The sequence below is a fragment of the Rousettus aegyptiacus genome, unplaced genomic scaffold (genome assembly GCF_014176215.1).
Source record: "Rousettus aegyptiacus isolate mRouAeg1 unplaced genomic scaffold, mRouAeg1.p scaffold_m13_p_5, whole genome shotgun sequence".
In the NCBI taxonomy this organism is placed as follows: Eukaryota; Metazoa; Chordata; class Mammalia; order Chiroptera; family Pteropodidae; genus Rousettus; species Rousettus aegyptiacus.
This window is the reverse complement of record NW_023416308.1, coordinates 34,629,621-34,647,249: the sequence shown is the minus strand read 5'-3', so window position 1 is coordinate 34,647,249 and position 17,629 is coordinate 34,629,621. Positions and strand designations below refer to the sequence as shown.

Below are 17,629 nucleotides of genomic sequence, written 5' to 3'. Positions count from 1 at the left end.
AAAAAAGATTCACTCATTTGACATTTTAGAATTGGTTAGGCCCATTACGATTTAACTTTTAATATGTTTGAGTATCCACATTGCAAGGGGCGGTATTTCTGTAGCTTCTTAAAGTCTCAGATGTATTTTTTGTTTGTTTGTTTTCTTTATTGCTTGATATTTTCCAGCAATGGTGATTGTTCCCACTAGAGAACTTGCTCTACAGGTCAGTCAAATTTGCATCCAGGTCAGCAAACACATGGGAGGGGCCAAAGTGATGGCAACCACAGGAGGAACCAATTTACGGGATGACATAATGAGGCTTGATGACACAGGTAGGAAATGACTAAGGCGGTTTAGCTCTCTGAGTGCAATTTCATACACAAATGTTTCCTTTCAGTAACTTATTAAAATTTGTTTTTAAGAATAAGGATCAACACTGTAGTAGAAAAATGAATGAAGGAAATGACAGTCTCATGCAAGAAAAAAAGACAAATGACAATAATTGAAACAATATTAAACCTTGACAGTAACTTTTGAAAATGTAAATAAAACCAGCAAATTGATATTATGCCTATCTGGCAAGGCAAAAAAACATCAGTGACCAACAACGTGAGTTGGTGGAGAAATAGGCTGCCTTTTGCAACATGGAGGTATAAATTGATGCAATTGCTGGTGGGCAAGATGGCATTCTATTTCAAAATTATAAATGTATATTTTCAAATGCAAGGTTGTTTACTACATTGTGGTTTGAAGTACTGAAAAATTGGAACAACCTAAATATCAGAGGAGATTGACTAAATACATGGGGATATAATCTGAATGGAATTCTACATAGCCATTAAAGAATGAAGCTGATTTGTATCAATTTTTATGAAGAGTTCTCCATGATACATTATTCGAGTGAAAAAGGATAAAACAGCAGGAATGAGAGCCACTTATGTAAAATTATACATAAAACTTATGATTGTCATTAGCTTCATTACTATATTCATACCACACAGTTATTGAAAATGATTATTTGATCCTTTTAACAATCTTCTGAAGACCTTTGCTCTAGTTTATAGACAAAATACTATATCAGAAGCTTGGTATGTGTTTTGTTATTCATTAGGGATTGTCTTAAAATAAGGAAATACGCTCCTTATTTGGAGCAGGTGATTTGGGAAGCTGTATCCTACCCCTTACAGAGGTGAAACAAACAAGTATTCTCTAGCCAACCCAAGATGAAATGGAAATCTATATCGTGAAATACGTCTTTGCTTTTTTGTACTATAGTAGTCACCCTTTAACCATGAGGGATATGTTCCAAGACCCCCAGTGGATACCTGTTTTGGAACCATGGGTAGTACGAAAGCCTATATATACTATGTTTTTACCTATACATAACTATGGTAAAGATTAATTTATGAATTAGGCACGGTAAGTGACTAGTAATAAAACAGAACAGCTATATCAGTATACTGTAATGAGTTATGTGAATGTGGTCTCTCTTTCACATCTACTACCTATAACTTTAATACCTTTTCCATCTTAACTAGGCATTTAGCATGTACTGTGGCTGTCACTCTCATTTTGAGGTGCAACAGAAAAATTAGCAAATTTTTTTTTACATAATTTCAAGGATAGAAGATTGATTCTTAACTGTAGATTTTAGCATATAATTTTTTTCATAATTATGTTGAGAACTTTTAGCTTAAAGGAAGCGCTTTTCCAGCTTTCCTTTGGCATATTCTAAATCATTAGTATCCCCTCTTGTGATTTGGGCCATTTAATTAAAGTAAAATAAAGTTACTTGAACACAAGCGCTGAGATAACTACAACAGTCAATCTGACAATCTAGACAGCTACTAAGTGACTAACAGGTGTCAGGCAGTGGATACACTAGATAGAAGGATGCTCTACATCCCGAAGGTGCAAGAGTTTATCATGCTACCCAGAACAATACTCAGTTTAAAGCTTAAAAATAGTTTTTTTTCTGGAATTTTTCATTTAATATTTTCAGAGTGTTGACCATGAGTAATAAACTGTCGAAAGCGAAACTGCATAAGGAGGGACAACTGCATTCCTACCTCTGAAACGTTTCTGATTAAATGCATATATACAAGCCTTTACTATATATCCTTTTTTCCTGAGCTAACATTAATGAAGATGTGTTTTCTAATGTTGTCTAGTGCATGTGGTGATAGCTACCCCTGGAAGAATCCTGGATCTCATCAAGAAAGGAGTAGCAAAGGTTGATCATGTCCAGATGATAGTCTTGGATGAGGTAATATCTCTTCATTTGTATTCTGTATTATTCTGAGCTTTGTTTATAACTGTCAGTGAGTAAAACAAAAGTTCTTCGTGTTTATGAACTTTTTAAAAAAACATGACTTTTGTCAGTTCAAGCTAATTTGCTTATAAAACATGCTTTGCCCTTTAAAGGCAGTAGATGATAGATATTTATAGGAATAGTTTAGCTTGCATCTTCCTTAGAGCTGCCAGGTAGTTTGGGTTTTATTTTTATTTTTCAAGAAGAGTTGTTGAATAACCTCAAAGCCAAGTTCCTTCTAAGTCTCTTCATTCAGTGATACATATTAAAAAGCATGTAATGCCTCTAACCCCTCATTTAGCATATACCATTTTGTATTGATTGGTTTTTCAGTCTGGTAATGTATTTCAGCCAGGTACATTTTAAGAACTTACTCCATTCTTTATCCTTGGGCTCTAGTAGTTTATACATAAAGTATATCAGTGTTAATGTTTTGAAATAAAGTTACTTTCCTAATTGGTCTGCATTTTATTTAGACAACTAGATCAGATCAATCATGTTACAATTCAGATCAGTTTTTTTTTTTTTTTAAGGAATGAGAGATAACAATCGCTACGTGCTAACTCTAAGTGCTTTTCATTTTTTCATTTAATTTTTGCAATAGCCCTGTAAAATGGGTGTACTATAAAGTACTTACTACAGTGAACACATCCTAATTTAAAAATTTCAGAATCTAAAGTATTGATTAAAGTAACCTCCCACCATTGCAAGTAAATTGAAGGAGATAGATTTCAATCCAGGTAACTGGATTCTGCAGCCTGTACTTTTAAATAACCACTGTACTATACTGCCTCTGTAATGGAAATTACATTAAAATTTACAGGAACAAGGATTATATCTGTCTAGGATTTTTTTCCCCTAGAAGATGAGTATTACAGACTTTTTCCCTTCTGAATCGCTGGGAGTGTGTCTTGGTGCTATTGGAGTATGCAGTGTTGTAGAGTACTTAACTGTTTACAATCAGGAACATTCCATGAATGCACTTATTGGATAATGCCTTATTAACCAAAGACTTTAGACATCATTTGATTGTTTTAAAAATTGTCTTATCTTTGTACTACAGGCAGATAAGTTGCTGTCACAGGATTTTGTGCAGATAATGGAGGATATTATTCTCACGCTACCTAAAAACAGACAGATTTTATTATATTCCGCTACTTTCCCTCTTAGTGTACAGAAGTTCATGGTGAGTATAAATCTGTACTTGGACGCAGTGTCATCTTGTTGCCCATGAATATACCTTTATCCATAATTACATCTTATTATCAGTCTACTTTATGCTGATTATTTCAAGTTTTTGGGTTTTTAGCTGATGAGTTAAGGTTTGTCATGCATACATTAACTTATTTTTTTAAGTTATCAGTAATTCGATTAAATTCTTCATTGTTCACTTCGCTTTTGGTTTCAGGCAGATGCTATGTAATTGATTACAACGTGATCCTAGGTACAAAGTACAAAATAGTAACATAGCTACATATCTGTATATAAATGTTGGATCTTCCTTTTTATGGTTATTTCTTCTATGATGAATTATATATATACTTGTTTTGAAGAGAGCTGTATTCCTTAAAGCAGGACTTTATCAGAGATGTATAGCATATATTTTGAAGAGATAACTCTGCTTTCACTGATGTATAAGGCTCTTTTTTTCTTTTTTCCCAGAATTCCCATTTGCAGAAACCCTATGAGATTAACCTGATGGAGGAACTAACTTTGAAGGGAGTAACCCAGTACTACGCATATGTAACTGAGCGCCAAAAAGTACACTGCCTCAACACACTTTTCTCAAGGGTAAGTAATAGGCTTCAGCTGCTTAACATTTATTATCCATTCCTTAACCCCAATAAAACAGACAATTGTATTCGTTTTCTTACTGCTTTCAGTGTTTTAAAAACTTAGCTTTTCCTAAAAGGCAGTTACAGTTGATCTGAAGTTGGCACTAAATGGTTGCATAAGTCATAGGCATTTTTAATTCTAAAGTAATTTGACCTTAATTACAATCGATCCTCATTATTTGCAGATTCTATATTTGCATACTCGCCTGCCTACCTGCCAAAATTTATTTGTAACCACAAAAGCAATACTTGGGTACTTTGGAAATCATTTGTGGATATGTATAGCATGATGAAAATTTTGAATCATTGTGCATATTCCCAGCTGGTGTTGAACAAGGTGATACTGCCTTCTTGTTTCAGTTTCATACCATTGTTCTTTTCATGGTCCATATAATGCCACAATTTTTGCATTTTGGTGCCTTTTTTTATTGATTTCACTGTTTACTGTGGTTCCTAAGTGTAGTGAAGTGCTTTCCAGCACACCTAAGTACAAGAAGAGTGATATGCCTTGCAGAGAAAATGCATATTATATAAACTTTATACAGGCACAAGTTACAGTACTGTCGGCCATAGATAAAGAAGGTATCCTTAAATAGTAACACACATAAAACGAGATTATCTATTGATTAATGAAAAAAAAACATGGCTAGAGGTTCACAGGAACTATCCTGTGTTTCTCATAGGAGCAATGGTTCTGTATTCACTAATCTAGTATTTGCAGCAACTATAGAGCATAACTATTGCAAATAATGAGAATCGGCTGTGTTTTATTCTTGTTGGCAATTGTGCCCTTATGAAATATACTTTTTTACAGTGAAACTTATAAATTATTACTTTCAACTATTAAGTAAATTAATAGTATTTACAGTAATTTTTACTGTAAATCTCTCGTATCAAAAGATTCTAAGTCATAGACCATGTTTTCTACATTTGTTTGCCAGTCAGTACTGTCAAAATGTGCAAAGTAAATGAAGGCTTTTTTTTCTTCCTCATGTCTCCCTTCTACCCCATGCTCAGCTTCAGATAAACCAGTCGATCATTTTCTGTAACTCCTCTCAGCGAGTTGAATTGCTAGCCAAGAAGATTTCTCAACTGGGTTATTCTTGCTTCTATATCCATGCTAAAATGAGGCAGGTAAGTGTAAAACTAGAACTTATGCAGATTTAAAAAAAAAATTTGTCTAAGTATTTCTTGGATTTTTGTTTGAATGTTCCTCCAGGTGCCCAAAATTTAGAATAAACAATTCTTTAGTAGGCGGAGGACCTTTCATTTTAACTCGGGGGTCCCCAACCTCTGGCGTGAACTGATACTGGTCCATGGCCTGTTTAAAATCAGGCCACACAGTAGGAGGTGAGCAGTGGGCAAGTGAGCAAAACTTCACCTGTATCTGCAGCTGCTCTCCAGTGCTAGTATCACCACCTCAGCTCCACCTCAGCTCCACCTCAGCTCATCAGGCATTAGATTCTCATAGAAGCTCCAGTCCTCAGTGCCTAAAAGGTTGGGAACCACTTTAAAAATCTTGTGGGTTCAGTTTTATAATTATAAAATAGGGGTAGTAATATATATTCTTATCTCACAAGGTTGTTAGGAAGATTGAGATATAATGTACAAATGAATACTTTGTAAACTGTCAAGCATGATACAGATAGGAGATTTTATTCCCTTCTTCCTCAGGTAATCTCTAGATTTGCATGAAATAATACAATAACTACTAGTCACACATGGCAATTTAAATGAGTTAAATAAAATTTAGTTTGTCACACTAACCACGTTTCAAATGCCAAGGTACGTCATTAGCAGCTCTAGTTTTGGAAAGTACAAATACAGAACATTTTCAATGCAGAAGGTCTGTTGGGACAACACTGCTCTAGATATTTAATAGATCGATATACCTCATCAGCGCAAGTATTCTTTTACTGTTTGCCTTAGAAAGGGATGGAATCTCTAAATTTCAGAACTTGATTTAACAGAAAATAAATTCAAAAGTATAAAAAGATAACCTTTTTTGTGTGTGCTAACTATAATTGACATTTCATGAAAAAGCAGTTTTTATAGACTTGACAGATTAAGAACTTAGTCAACTCACATTTGGTTTTCAAAGAAGGATGTCATGAATCAGATACCATCATGTAAATACTTAATATTAGAAATTATCACAGGAAATGAATATATTAAGCTGAAGAGAATGTTTCTAAAATGGAAGAACATTGCATTGAAAATATAAGCCATTTTGCTAGAAGCTAGATTTATTTATTTAAAAAAAATTTTTTTTTTTTTAAGGTGAGGCAACCTTTGGTTGACCTCACAGATTGCAAGGACCTTTTCAGCTTATAATCCATTTTTTTTTTTTTTATTTTAAAAATTTTTTTATGCCAATAGCACCTGGTCTTCCTAGGTGGTCTCCCATCCAAGTACTAACCAGGCCCGACCCTGTGTAGCTTCTGAGATCAGGCAGAATTGGGCTTATTCAGGGTGGCATAGCCATAGACAGATGTGTTATTTTTCCCGGAGTCATTGTGTATGTTTTTATTTTTGTTTATTAATTAGAAAGTAGTTATTTTTAGCTTTCGTATATGATTACTAAAAAGGTAAATGTTTTGGTGAAGCCAGACTTTTGGCATCATCTGTTGGAAACATTTAATATATATATATGTATATATATTTTAAATTGTCACTTAAAATCTGTTCTGTCAAAAGTATACTTTTTTTTAAGAGGATAAATACTACATATAGATGGATATGCATAGATGTGGATTAGTTGCTTATTCTCATGAAAAACCAATGTATGTGTGTTTGGGTTTTTTTTACCTTTTATTTTTAATTATTGAATTGGTTTATCTCATTTATGTAAACAAATTTTGTATAGGAGAAATAATGGAAAATTTGGGGGGGGTGTGTATATTAATCAAGTCAAAAAATGCATTGCTTTGTTCCTAGGAACATCGAAATCGTGTGTTTCATGATTTCCGAAATGGCTTATGCCGTAATCTTGTTTGCACTGGTAAGTATTTTCTATTTCCTTTACCCAATGGTTTTTCCTCCCTGGTTCAGCTCGGCTTTCTCTGTGCTATATTACTCAGCAGAGCCTATGACATAGTCTAGGTCACCCTACTACCACTTCTAGAATTTTAGAAGTTGAGAATGAGCTGTAGTTAATTCTTGAAATTAGGTTTCATATCTGAAACTGCAGAAGACTTTTTCTGGCATTCATACCTCATCTACTTTTTAAATTAATATTGGGATTTGTGTGTTTTCTGAATAGTTTTAGCATTCAGGAATGAATTACATATAGCATAAGCAAAATGAATTTTATTAAGAAACTGTCTATGTTTTGGAAATTGTGTATTGTGGTCTTTTTAGTTTTTGCTGGAAACAGACTAGTTTGTATTTTGTTATATTTTACTACATGAAGAAAAGCACTGGAGAGGCAGGTGGACAATTAGATCAGACAAAGCAAATGGCTTCAGTATCTTCCCATCTCTGTACATTGGGAATATAATCTTAGTATTGGTATAAGATTAAGCTAGGCTTTAGGTACAGAGAAGAACCTGGAATTTTTTTTTTTTTTATTTTTTAGGTATACACATAAATCATAAGTATATTATTTGAATTTTTGCATAATTTTTCATAATTTCTATAGTTTGCAAAGGAAAGTATGTACTCGTAATCAGCACCCAGATCAAAATTTAGAATATTTAAAAATCTGTATTTTTAAAAACGCTGCTCAAGAAATAAAACTTATTTTTCTCAAAAAAAGACCGAAATATCTTGCATATTCCAGTTTATCTTGTTTCTCTGCTTTAACATCTGAAAGAACAGTTAATACAACTGTGAATTAATACATTAATGTTTACTTTTATCAACATTTTTGACCTTTAAATGTGTTGAAGTATCCAAGATATGTTTGATTTAGTGGAAAGAATAATACACTCATAGAATTTTAAGATTTGGGTCCAGGTTCTACCTTTTCTTACCTCTAATCATAGGACCTTGGGCAAATTATGTTTTCTATGCCATTTTTTAAATCTGTGAAATGGGATGCTTAAAATTGTTCTGAACAAATATCTGTTATAGTTTATTCAAAAAAATATGTATTGATATTCAGTATTTATTTACTCTTTGCCAGCTACTTAGCTAGGTGCTGCAAAAATATATGCTTTCCAATTTTATGTGATACACATTTTACCACAATTTAAAAAAAGATATATATACCTACATTCCCTGTACATTAGGAACTTGGAATCTAGATGAGGGAAAAGTATAAAGTACCACCCCTTTCTTCAAGGAGCAGTGGTTTAATGAGAGATAAAAAGCTAACATTTAGAGTCTAAGGCAGGGCCAGCACACTTTTTCTGTGAAGTGTTGGCTAGTAAATATTATACTTTGCAAACCGTGTGATCTCTGTTACCAATTAACTCAGGTCTGCCATTCTGACTCAGAAACACTCAGCATAAACAAATGGTCATGACAATGTGGCAATAAAATTTTATTTATAAAGACTGGCCTTGGGCTGGTTCTATAAGGTAGTAAAGGTAATCTGCAAATGTGAGGTATGTACATAGTTGACCCTTGGACAACATAGTTCTAAACTGCATAGATCTACTTATTATGTGGATTATTCTTCAGTACAGTAAATGTTTTTTCCTCATGATTTTCTTAACATTTTCTTTAGCTTTATTGTAACAATATAGTGTATAAAACATGTTACATACTAAATATGTTAATTGACTGTTTATGTAATTGGTAAGGCTTCCAGTCAATAGTATTACTAGTTAAGTTCTGAGGGAGTCAAGTTTTACGTAGGTTTTGACTGAGTAGCAGTCAGCACCCCAGCCCCTCTCCCCCTACCTGCCTGCATTGTTCAAGGGTCTACTGTAGTGAGTAATTGTAAATTTTCATAAGAGGTAAATAATGAGCTGAGGTTATCTGAGAGTAGATGGAATTTTAATGGACTTCATAAGCTAGTTTCAGATTTGTAGAAGAGGGAATTTTTAAGTTAAGGGACTGCTACAAAAAGTGATTCATAGAGGGCTAAGAAGATATGTCCAATGAAGGATAAATGGATGAGTTTGGTAGAGGGGAAAATTTGAGGAGATAAGGTAGTTAAGACAAAATAGGAGAATGTCAAATACCAATTTTAAATTTTATCTGGAAGCAATTTAAAGCAATGAATTATAAATTCAAAACAGTATTTTAGAAATACTATTCCCACCATCATGGATTATTTTATTGGAGTGTGGAACTGATAGAAGCAGGGAAACAGTTGTTAGGCTATTGTTGTTTTCTATTTGTAGTTTTCAGAGCCTTAATTAGCAAAGTAATCGTGGGACTAGAAAAGAATAGAAGGGAGGGCCTGGTATATTAGCTTCTCCCAGACCTATTGTAAATTTAACAGAATGAGATTCTAAACAAAACAAATACTTGTTGCTAGTGTATTACCTCTTCTTTTTCAAGTATCCTAAGTTAATAACTTTTAAAAAATAATTTGCTATTTAATCTTAAGTACTAAAAAATAGACTAAAGAAAAATTACTGATTATTCTTGAGACTCATTTATGAGTTTAGAGTTTACTAATTAATCCTAATCTCTTCCTGCATTTACCTTAGACCATTTTCTAAAACTTTCTTACAGAACTAGGAAAAGGTAACTTGTGAGCAAGAAGTTATTTATGATGGTGTACATGAAAAGTAATGTAATTCGCAAATCATTTGAAATAATGAAGTGAATAAACCTAGGTTATACTAGAAATATGTGTTAAAGAGTATTATGGTACCAGGAAACATTTTTAAATGCTTAAAATTGTTGAAATGATTAAAGATTAAAAGATATAATGGAATCTTTGTTTGTTTTAAGATTTGTTTACCCGAGGTATTGATATACAAGCTGTGAATGTGGTAATAAACTTTGACTTTCCAAAGCTGGCAGAGACCTATCTCCATCGTATTGGAAGATCAGGTGAGGGAAAAAAAGATGTTCTTTGTGGAAGTTTTTTGAGAAGTTTAATCACTAAGTTTTGTTCCTTTGTGACATAGCAGTGAGAGAACAATGAATTAAAACTAATTTAGTTGTTTGATAAGACTAATTTCTAGTTTTGCTTATTTAATATGAGATAAAATTCACAAAGGAGAACCTGACTTTTCTCATTAGGTCGTGCAATCTATTACTACTGTTTAGTGTGTGTATTTTGGCAACTTTGACACAAACATGCATTTTGTCATTTAAAAAAAGTAAAATAGAGTACTACTACTTTGGGCTATGTAACCTGAAGCTGTGGAGTATTGTGTTTATGAGGAGACCAGAAAACATTTCATATAGCTAGAATGGCACTGAACAAAAAATATACATTAACCCAGTGTGATTTTGACACTTAAAAGACTAGCGCATGCACATTAATCCTCATTTAGCTCGTTTTATTATTGATTCAAAAATTTTTTCCGTCAGGTCGCTTTGGTCATCTTGGCTTAGCCATCAACTTGATCACATATGATGATCGCTTCAACCTGAAAAGTATTGAGGAGCAGCTGGGAACAGAAATTAAGCCTATCCCAAGCAACATTGACAAGAGCCTGTATGTGGCAGAATACCACAGCGAGCCTGTAGAAGATGAGAAACCTTAACAAGCATGTGCGTACCCTACAAAGTAGTTAAAGTGAGCATATTGTTTAAAGAAAGGAAAGAAATCAAGATCCTCTTTCCTGGGGAAAATTTGATGTATAATGTAATACAGGGTAAAACATTTGTTGCCATAAATGACAGTAAATGGGAAATATCTCTTCCCATGAAGTTTGTGGTCTCATAAGAGCATCCATAAATGCTGTTCTTAAATGCAGTCTTAAGTAATGCAATATGCGCACAGTGCTAAGTCAAATTCAAACTTCTAAAATGAAAGCAGAGAATCTTTTATAGTAATTTTGAATGTGAAAATATTTTGGTTTTTTTCCTTTATTGCCCAGTTGTCTCCCTGTTAGTATTTCACTCTTAATTTCTAATGGGTACCTCAGTAAAGCAGGTTAAATTACCTATAATACTGTATTTCCAAATGTAATCAGGTTATGAAGATAACTTTTTTAACGCTCACTCTAGTTTCCTGCACCACCCTCTCATGTCATCTTTTGGTTGACTATTGGGCTCTGGTAGAATTTCTCAAAACAAGTCTCAACCTGCAGGAATGTAGACTTATTTTGGAGTTTTTTCCTAAGGAAAATCTTTGAGAGATGTTGGTTTCCAAATTTGCAATGAGCATTTTACTTCTTGTTTTTAGATCTTTCAAATTACTCTTTTCACTTTTAACCTTTTTTTAAATTCTAATTTAAATGTCAAACTCAAAATCCTCACACATAAAACCAGCCCGTTTGGTAGTATATTATTAGCAGGCTACTGAATGAGTTCATGTAAGGTTTTAAAAAATTCTTGATTTAGTTGTGAATGATTACTGTCTGTTACCAGAACTTTCAGGCTCTCATTCTTTCTCTAGAACGCCTGGCAGAAATTCCTAAATACTGCGTGGATTCTGCAGTAGGCAAAGGCTCAGTAGAAGATATTAAAGAGAATGTTAGGGATGGGGATTGTGAAAAACTATATACCCTAGTTCAAATTGTGCTTTCATAAATGTTAATTTTAGGTTTCTTCTTTTTTTAGGCTTTGACAAACTACAGAAGGCTCGTTCGGATCTGTGACATGTTTTTTTGGGGGGGGTATGCTCTTTGTGGGTTTTTCATGTTTTATTTTGGAACTATGAAGACTTAAAAGAGCTCAGACTTTTTTTTTTAAAACTGGTGAAGAAAAAAAGCTGAAAAGAAGGAATTTACCTTTTTTGTTCCACTTGTTTGCACTGTGTGCTGACTGAACATTAGTTGCACTAACTGCTAGTTTTTAAAAAATGTTTTCTGGGGAAAGGGGACAAGGAAGGAGGAGAAAGAAGAGAAGGGGAGAAACCCTAAAAAGAGAAGAATCTTGGTGAACACACAAGCTTGTCTGCAATTTCAAAATTCTCCAACAGCTGACTCTTGAGTGCATTTCAACTTCTCCCTGATTACTCATCTGTTTTTTAAGCCTGAAGAGCTTATTACTTATTTGTGCGAAGTGCCTTATGCTATGAGACCATTCAGAATATCTTTTAGACACAGCCCAAGGAATCAACAATAGTAATTTCTTTCCATTTTTCTTTTTTTTTTTTTTAATTTTTGTCTTTTCCTTTTGATTTTAAGGTGAAGTCTCTTCCCTTTCTACCCAATACTCAAGCCCAGGGCTAGAAGATGAAACGTATTAGAATGTTAAACACCATTTTTTTTTTCTTTATGTGGAGGAGTTGATATGCAACTGCATTTCATTCGCACTGTAAATACATGTATTTAAAAAGAAACAGTCCCAAGTAAAAATTTCTTCTGGGCTGAGTAGATGCACCATCATTGCTCCCAAAGGAAAGAGCAGTCTATCATTGCAGGAGCCATATGACAAGCCTTTGTGCTCTATAGCAGAACACTAAAGACTGGTTTACATACGCCTCCATTAGCAGTTATGGCACTTGATGTGTAGACATGTCAGCCTTGACCCTCTTTCCTCTGTGGCAAAGCGTGTCCCATAGAAAATTGGGTGTGTATACTTGTATAAACTTTGTAAATAAGTTTTTTTCTGGGTTCATATATATATATATACATATATATATTTTTTTTTGGATGAAGGTTGCTGGGATTAAGGGGATTAGAGTGATTATGGGAGCAGCTAAAGATGAGAGGGGCTCAGTTTTCCGCAACACTAAATTCTAAAAAGTACTTTGGCCTCTTACTGTAGAGAGCAGACCTCTTGGAGACCGTAGGTTAGAAAAGGGACCCAGAAGTCTGGGATTCAGTGTTTGCTGCCACACTGTCTCCTCTAGTACTTTGGAGGAGGCTTGCTAGACAGAGCAAGGAAGCTTCAGAAACCTATAATTAAAGGTATTTTTGCGAAGCTCTCTGATTTTGCTTTTCCCCTTTTTAAAAAGTTTAGGGAACTTTTCAGCTTGGCAAAAGGGGACAAAAATTAGTCTGCCTGGCAGTGTGGAAATTTAATTGAGTGGCAGTGTCTGAGCAGTATATGTATAAAGCATGGATTTGCATTTCAGAATATTAGTTGGTACCAGCTTTGGTAACGTTAGCAGTTCTGGGGCTTACTTTCTGTGGATCACCTGTACTGTGTAATAAGTGTGTTGCCTTCTGCCCACCTTGATACATAAATTTGCAGGAATGGGCACCCTGAGAGCTATTAACGTTCATGCTGCAGAAAGCTGCTTGCCATCCTCTTTGTGACATTAATTATTTGTCATTTTGCATTGTAAATTGCTGGCAAATGGCTTTACAATGAATAGTGTTGCTTTAAATTGTGCCCCTCCCAACATGCTTGATGTTTGGCCTGATCTCCAGGCAAAAAGAGTGAGATGAATCAAAACCAGTGAACTTTTTTTTTTAATGTTTTTAATTCCCCTTTAACCCAGTGTACTAGGTCAATCAGGAGGCATCCTAGGGTTAAAAAATAATAATAAAAAATAAAATTAAAAAAATTTTTGATTTCCATAACCCATTGTTTTTTAAAGCCCTAAAATATTACAAGGGTAAGTCATGCATATGCTTTCATGCTTAACTCATCTGGATAAAGAAATCAGTTATTCAGAGTTGCTTTTTTGACTGTCTAGTTCTAAGCAAAAACTATATGTGACTCACCCAAAATTCCTTGAGAATCAAAATCCTGCAGATGCCTCCTGATCAGACGTAACCCTCACTCCTTAAAAACTGTAGCAGGAGCTGCACAGTACAAACCCAAAAAAGAATAAGCTCGTATATTTGGTATCCAAGCCACATCGGTTTTATATCTAGCCAGTGTTGGCTATTAAATACAAGCCCTAATAAAGGAAGTAAATTTTCTTCCAGGGAGGGGTGGGGGGAGGGAATTTAAAAGGCATCAACTTTAGACCAAAAATATCTTGCCCTTGTACTGATGCAGCTCTTTCTCACCCACCTCTGACAAGATAAGAGGGATCATTCATTGTAGAAAAGCAAGAAAGCTCATAAATACAATTTTGTATCTTGTGAGAGAGTGGGTGACTAAACAGCGCAGCCCTATTTGCTATCCTCAGACTAGTGTCTGCTTGGTGCCACATGCCCATTGGTCCCTCTTAAAGCACAGACTTTAAATTGAAAGTATTACTGAAGTACAGCCTCTGATGAGGAGTGGCACTTAAACTGTCTGGGATACCACTATTGGACAGTTGTATCCACAACTGTCCAATTTTGGTGCTTGACTCTTGAATAGGAATTATTAAATGGAAAGATGCTCTAAGGACTAGGTCAAAGCCTAGTCTTTTTTTTTTTTTTTTAATCCCCTTCACAATAAGGAGTATTTGTTACTTTTGGAAATTTTTTCGTGTTCTTCCAGTATGTTTAAGTGATGGTAGTATTTTTCCAGTGGTTCGTTTGGATGAAAACTATTCCCTGTTTTTAATATTTAAGTAACATCCAGCTCGTGGTTTAGCCTGTGGTTGTATAGCTGTGTAATGGACTGTTACACACCTTGCTGCTTCTGGGCATGTCTTGTCTCTTCCCATACATTCCAATGGAGAAACTTTCTTACCTTTCCTTCAGGAGTGGAATAAATTTTTTTCCAAAATGATCTTCTATGGGAAGACAGGAGAAGGAAACCTAAACATGTCTAAATTATTTTCAAGTTGGCCCTGCATCATAATATGGGTTGGGCCCAAAGGCTGGGGGGAGGGGGAGGTAACTGGTTATCAGTATTTGTTTTCAGAATGAGATGGGAGCATCTTTCCTTTGCCATGTGCTTTGTGTTTGATACCATCATGCTTGGGTTAGAACCAGACAACTCAGCACAAAGCTTTGAGTGTAAATTGTTGGAATCAAAACATCTCATTCTGATCACTTGGTTTAATTTTTTTTCTTTTTCTTTTTTTTTTTTTTAAATAAGGGTGGGAGGGAGGTTACTGTGCCCCAAAAGGGAGGGTGTCTGCACTAGGATTTAGAAACACTTTGGAAGCTGATAACCTCTTCAGAAACTGCCTTTAGCCACACTCCTGACCTTATAGATGAGAAACAAAAAGATGAAATTATTGGGAATTAAGCCATGTTGTTTAATTTGCTACTCAGTGTTCTGTGTATCTTAAAATTTGTCATTGTGGTCATTTTCTGGCAAAATACTTTGTCAAACAGAATATTGGCCTTGTGGAAGCTGAAGTCAGTCAACTCTTTGGTAAACTTTAAGTGGACTTTGGTGAACTTGTAGTTCTAATTGATATCCTTAAAGATTGTTTTCTAAAACTCCCAAAGAAAATCTACTTTCTGATCTAAAAACTCATCTTTGGGTTAAATAAAAGGTTAAGTGTCCAAAGGTTATAACAGTTCATGAGGTCAGAGGGAGCTAGCCTGGCACCTGGACTCTGCCCCTCCACAGCTAAAAGATTCCAACAGAAGTGTGTATAAATTCTCCAGTAGACAATACTGGGCAAGGGAGGGGGTAGGGTTGGGTTATTAAGATACAGACTACTGTATTTTAACCAATGATTGTGGGGGAGGGGTGCCTGGAGAAAAAAGTTGTTATTCCCCTTTTTGAAATAAAACTAAAAGTTGAGAAAATTTTATTTTTCAATAAAAACGGGATAGAATTTCAATGTCCCTAGCCACAAGGGACTAGTTCCACTGAGAAGTGATCAGTGGAGGCTCAAAATTTTGAAAACATTTGGGGAAAGGGAAAATTGGCTTTCTGTTAATTGGTAAATGTTCCAGTGGGGCTCTGTTTCTGTTGAGATGTGTTATGTTGTATGTACACATGGACCAGAGTCTACTGAGTTTATAAAGTTCAGAAAAGATGGTTGATAAAATCTTGATTTTTTTTTTTTTGTTTATCAATAAATGCCCACTGGAACTCCAAATGTGTATGTGTGGTGTGTCCTTAGCAGCAGGCTGTGCTAACAATTGTTGCATTTGAGAGCATTTTACCAAAGTAAGTGATATTGCAGTGAAGCAGTAAGACATTTTCAACACCATTCATGTGAGCCTAGTTGAGTAAAATTTGAGAGCACTTTGATGCAACCTAGACCTAGCCCACTGTACACATTTCACTTTGTCAGTTTCATAGCTTTACCAACCAAGATAATCACTTGGAAAGAAGTGTTGGTCCACAATGTGTCCAGGCAGATCAATAGTTAACCACCTCCCAAGATTTTTCAGATGTTTCAGAAATAACAAACATGCCCACAAAAATTAGAAATACACCTATTCCTAATTTGTATGCTGAGAACTAAAAACTTAAAAGACTTAAATGAAGAATTTGGGTACAAAACAACACTCACATCCACCCCAAAAGAAACAGGTATAACTGAAAATAAGCACAAGACAATCTATAGAACGAAGTGTACCAGATATCTCTGCCTACAGATATCACTCTCCAGAGAGAAACCTGTATAAACCAAGTAAATATTTTCTAGCTTCCATTTGGGTTTGATCACCAGGGATTTCCTCCCTGAGGAAGTGGGATGGAAGTGTGAGATCATAGTTTGTAGATCTCTGATTCCCTCCCTGCAGGATTGCTTCTTGCTGCTTTGTCCATTAACTGAAGATTTTTGTGGCTGAGTCTATGTGACTATCTTTTGGTAACTGTCACCTCCCCTGGTAGGGTTCCCCTACACTCTTTATACCTTTGTAAATTTGCCATATTTAAATAAAGTCAGATTTTCCTATTAAAAGTGTGCCATCTTGTTTACTTTGTTGTGCCCCAGACAATAATTGAGACCAGAAGTGACTACAGGAAACATTCTTAAAGTGAGATTCTGGGATTGGGTTAACATTTGATGAGGTCAATAACAACCTTACTGGGGTTAGTGAAGGGAAGCAGGGATGGGTCATGAATAACCTATGGCACAGAGAGTTAAGCAATTCAGAATTTCAGTGATGGTACCATGGGATGAGGTGAAGGTAAAGGAAAAGTAAGGCATGGGAAAATCAAGAGGCTGTGGCAATTCGCAACAACAGGCTCTTGAATGCATACATTAAAAAATTATGAATGCAATTAACACAAGAAGGCCTCAGAATTTTGAAGAGGGGCCATTAGCTAATTGGTTCCTAGGACTGAAATAGATGGCAGCCTTCTAAAATTTTACTTGATTTGTAATGCACAAAAAAGCTCTAAATCTCATGAGCCAGTCTGTTGGAACACCTCTGAAATTTCCAGGCTGAGCCAGTTCACTGACAAAGCCTCTTGAATAAAGAGGAAGTTGGGTCCCCCTTCTAGCTTTGCTCAAAAGGGCTTGTGACTCTTTACTAGGGTGATTGTATAATGGGAAGGAAGGAAATACACTTTTGAGGACTACTGAGACCCAAAATACAGGTCAGAGTAAAGGCTTATGAAGATCAAATGATTCATGGAATTTCGAGTTACAAAAATATACACACACACATAATTTCCCCATTCTCCCACTCACTACTCTTTGGCAACCATCAGCTTGTTCTCTGTATCTATG

The 17,629-nt window shown here is 35.0% G+C and overlaps 1 protein-coding gene and 1 pseudogene across 5 annotated transcripts in view; one reads left to right on the top strand and one right to left on the bottom strand.

The window, feature by feature from the left end:
• DDX6 (DEAD-box helicase 6) overlaps positions 1-16,042 on the top strand; it is a 31,016-nt gene extending 14,974 nt beyond the window's left edge. For 4 of the 5 annotated variants that reach the window (XM_016139312.2, XM_016139313.2, XM_016139316.2 and 1 more), the window contains exons 6-14: positions 168-314; positions 2,154-2,248; positions 3,357-3,479; positions 3,956-4,084; positions 5,146-5,262; positions 7,066-7,129; positions 9,982-10,083; positions 10,570-10,752; positions 11,767-16,042. In XM_016139312.2, the coding sequence (XP_015994798.1) occupies positions 168-314; positions 2,154-2,248; positions 3,357-3,479; positions 3,956-4,084; positions 5,146-5,262; positions 7,066-7,129; positions 9,982-10,083; positions 10,570-10,745 (953 nt within the window). In that variant the 3' untranslated portion in view covers positions 10,746-10,752; positions 11,767-16,042. Of the gene's footprint in view, positions 1-167; positions 315-2,153; positions 2,249-3,356; positions 3,480-3,955; positions 4,085-5,145; positions 5,263-7,065; positions 7,130-9,981; positions 10,084-10,569; positions 10,778-11,766 lie in introns of all 5 variants that reach the window. The other variant, XM_036220515.1, reaches the window with a different exon arrangement.
• LOC118603159 lies at positions 6,499-6,617 on the bottom strand (annotated as a pseudogene).
• Positions 16,043-17,629: the final 1,587 nt, after the last annotated feature.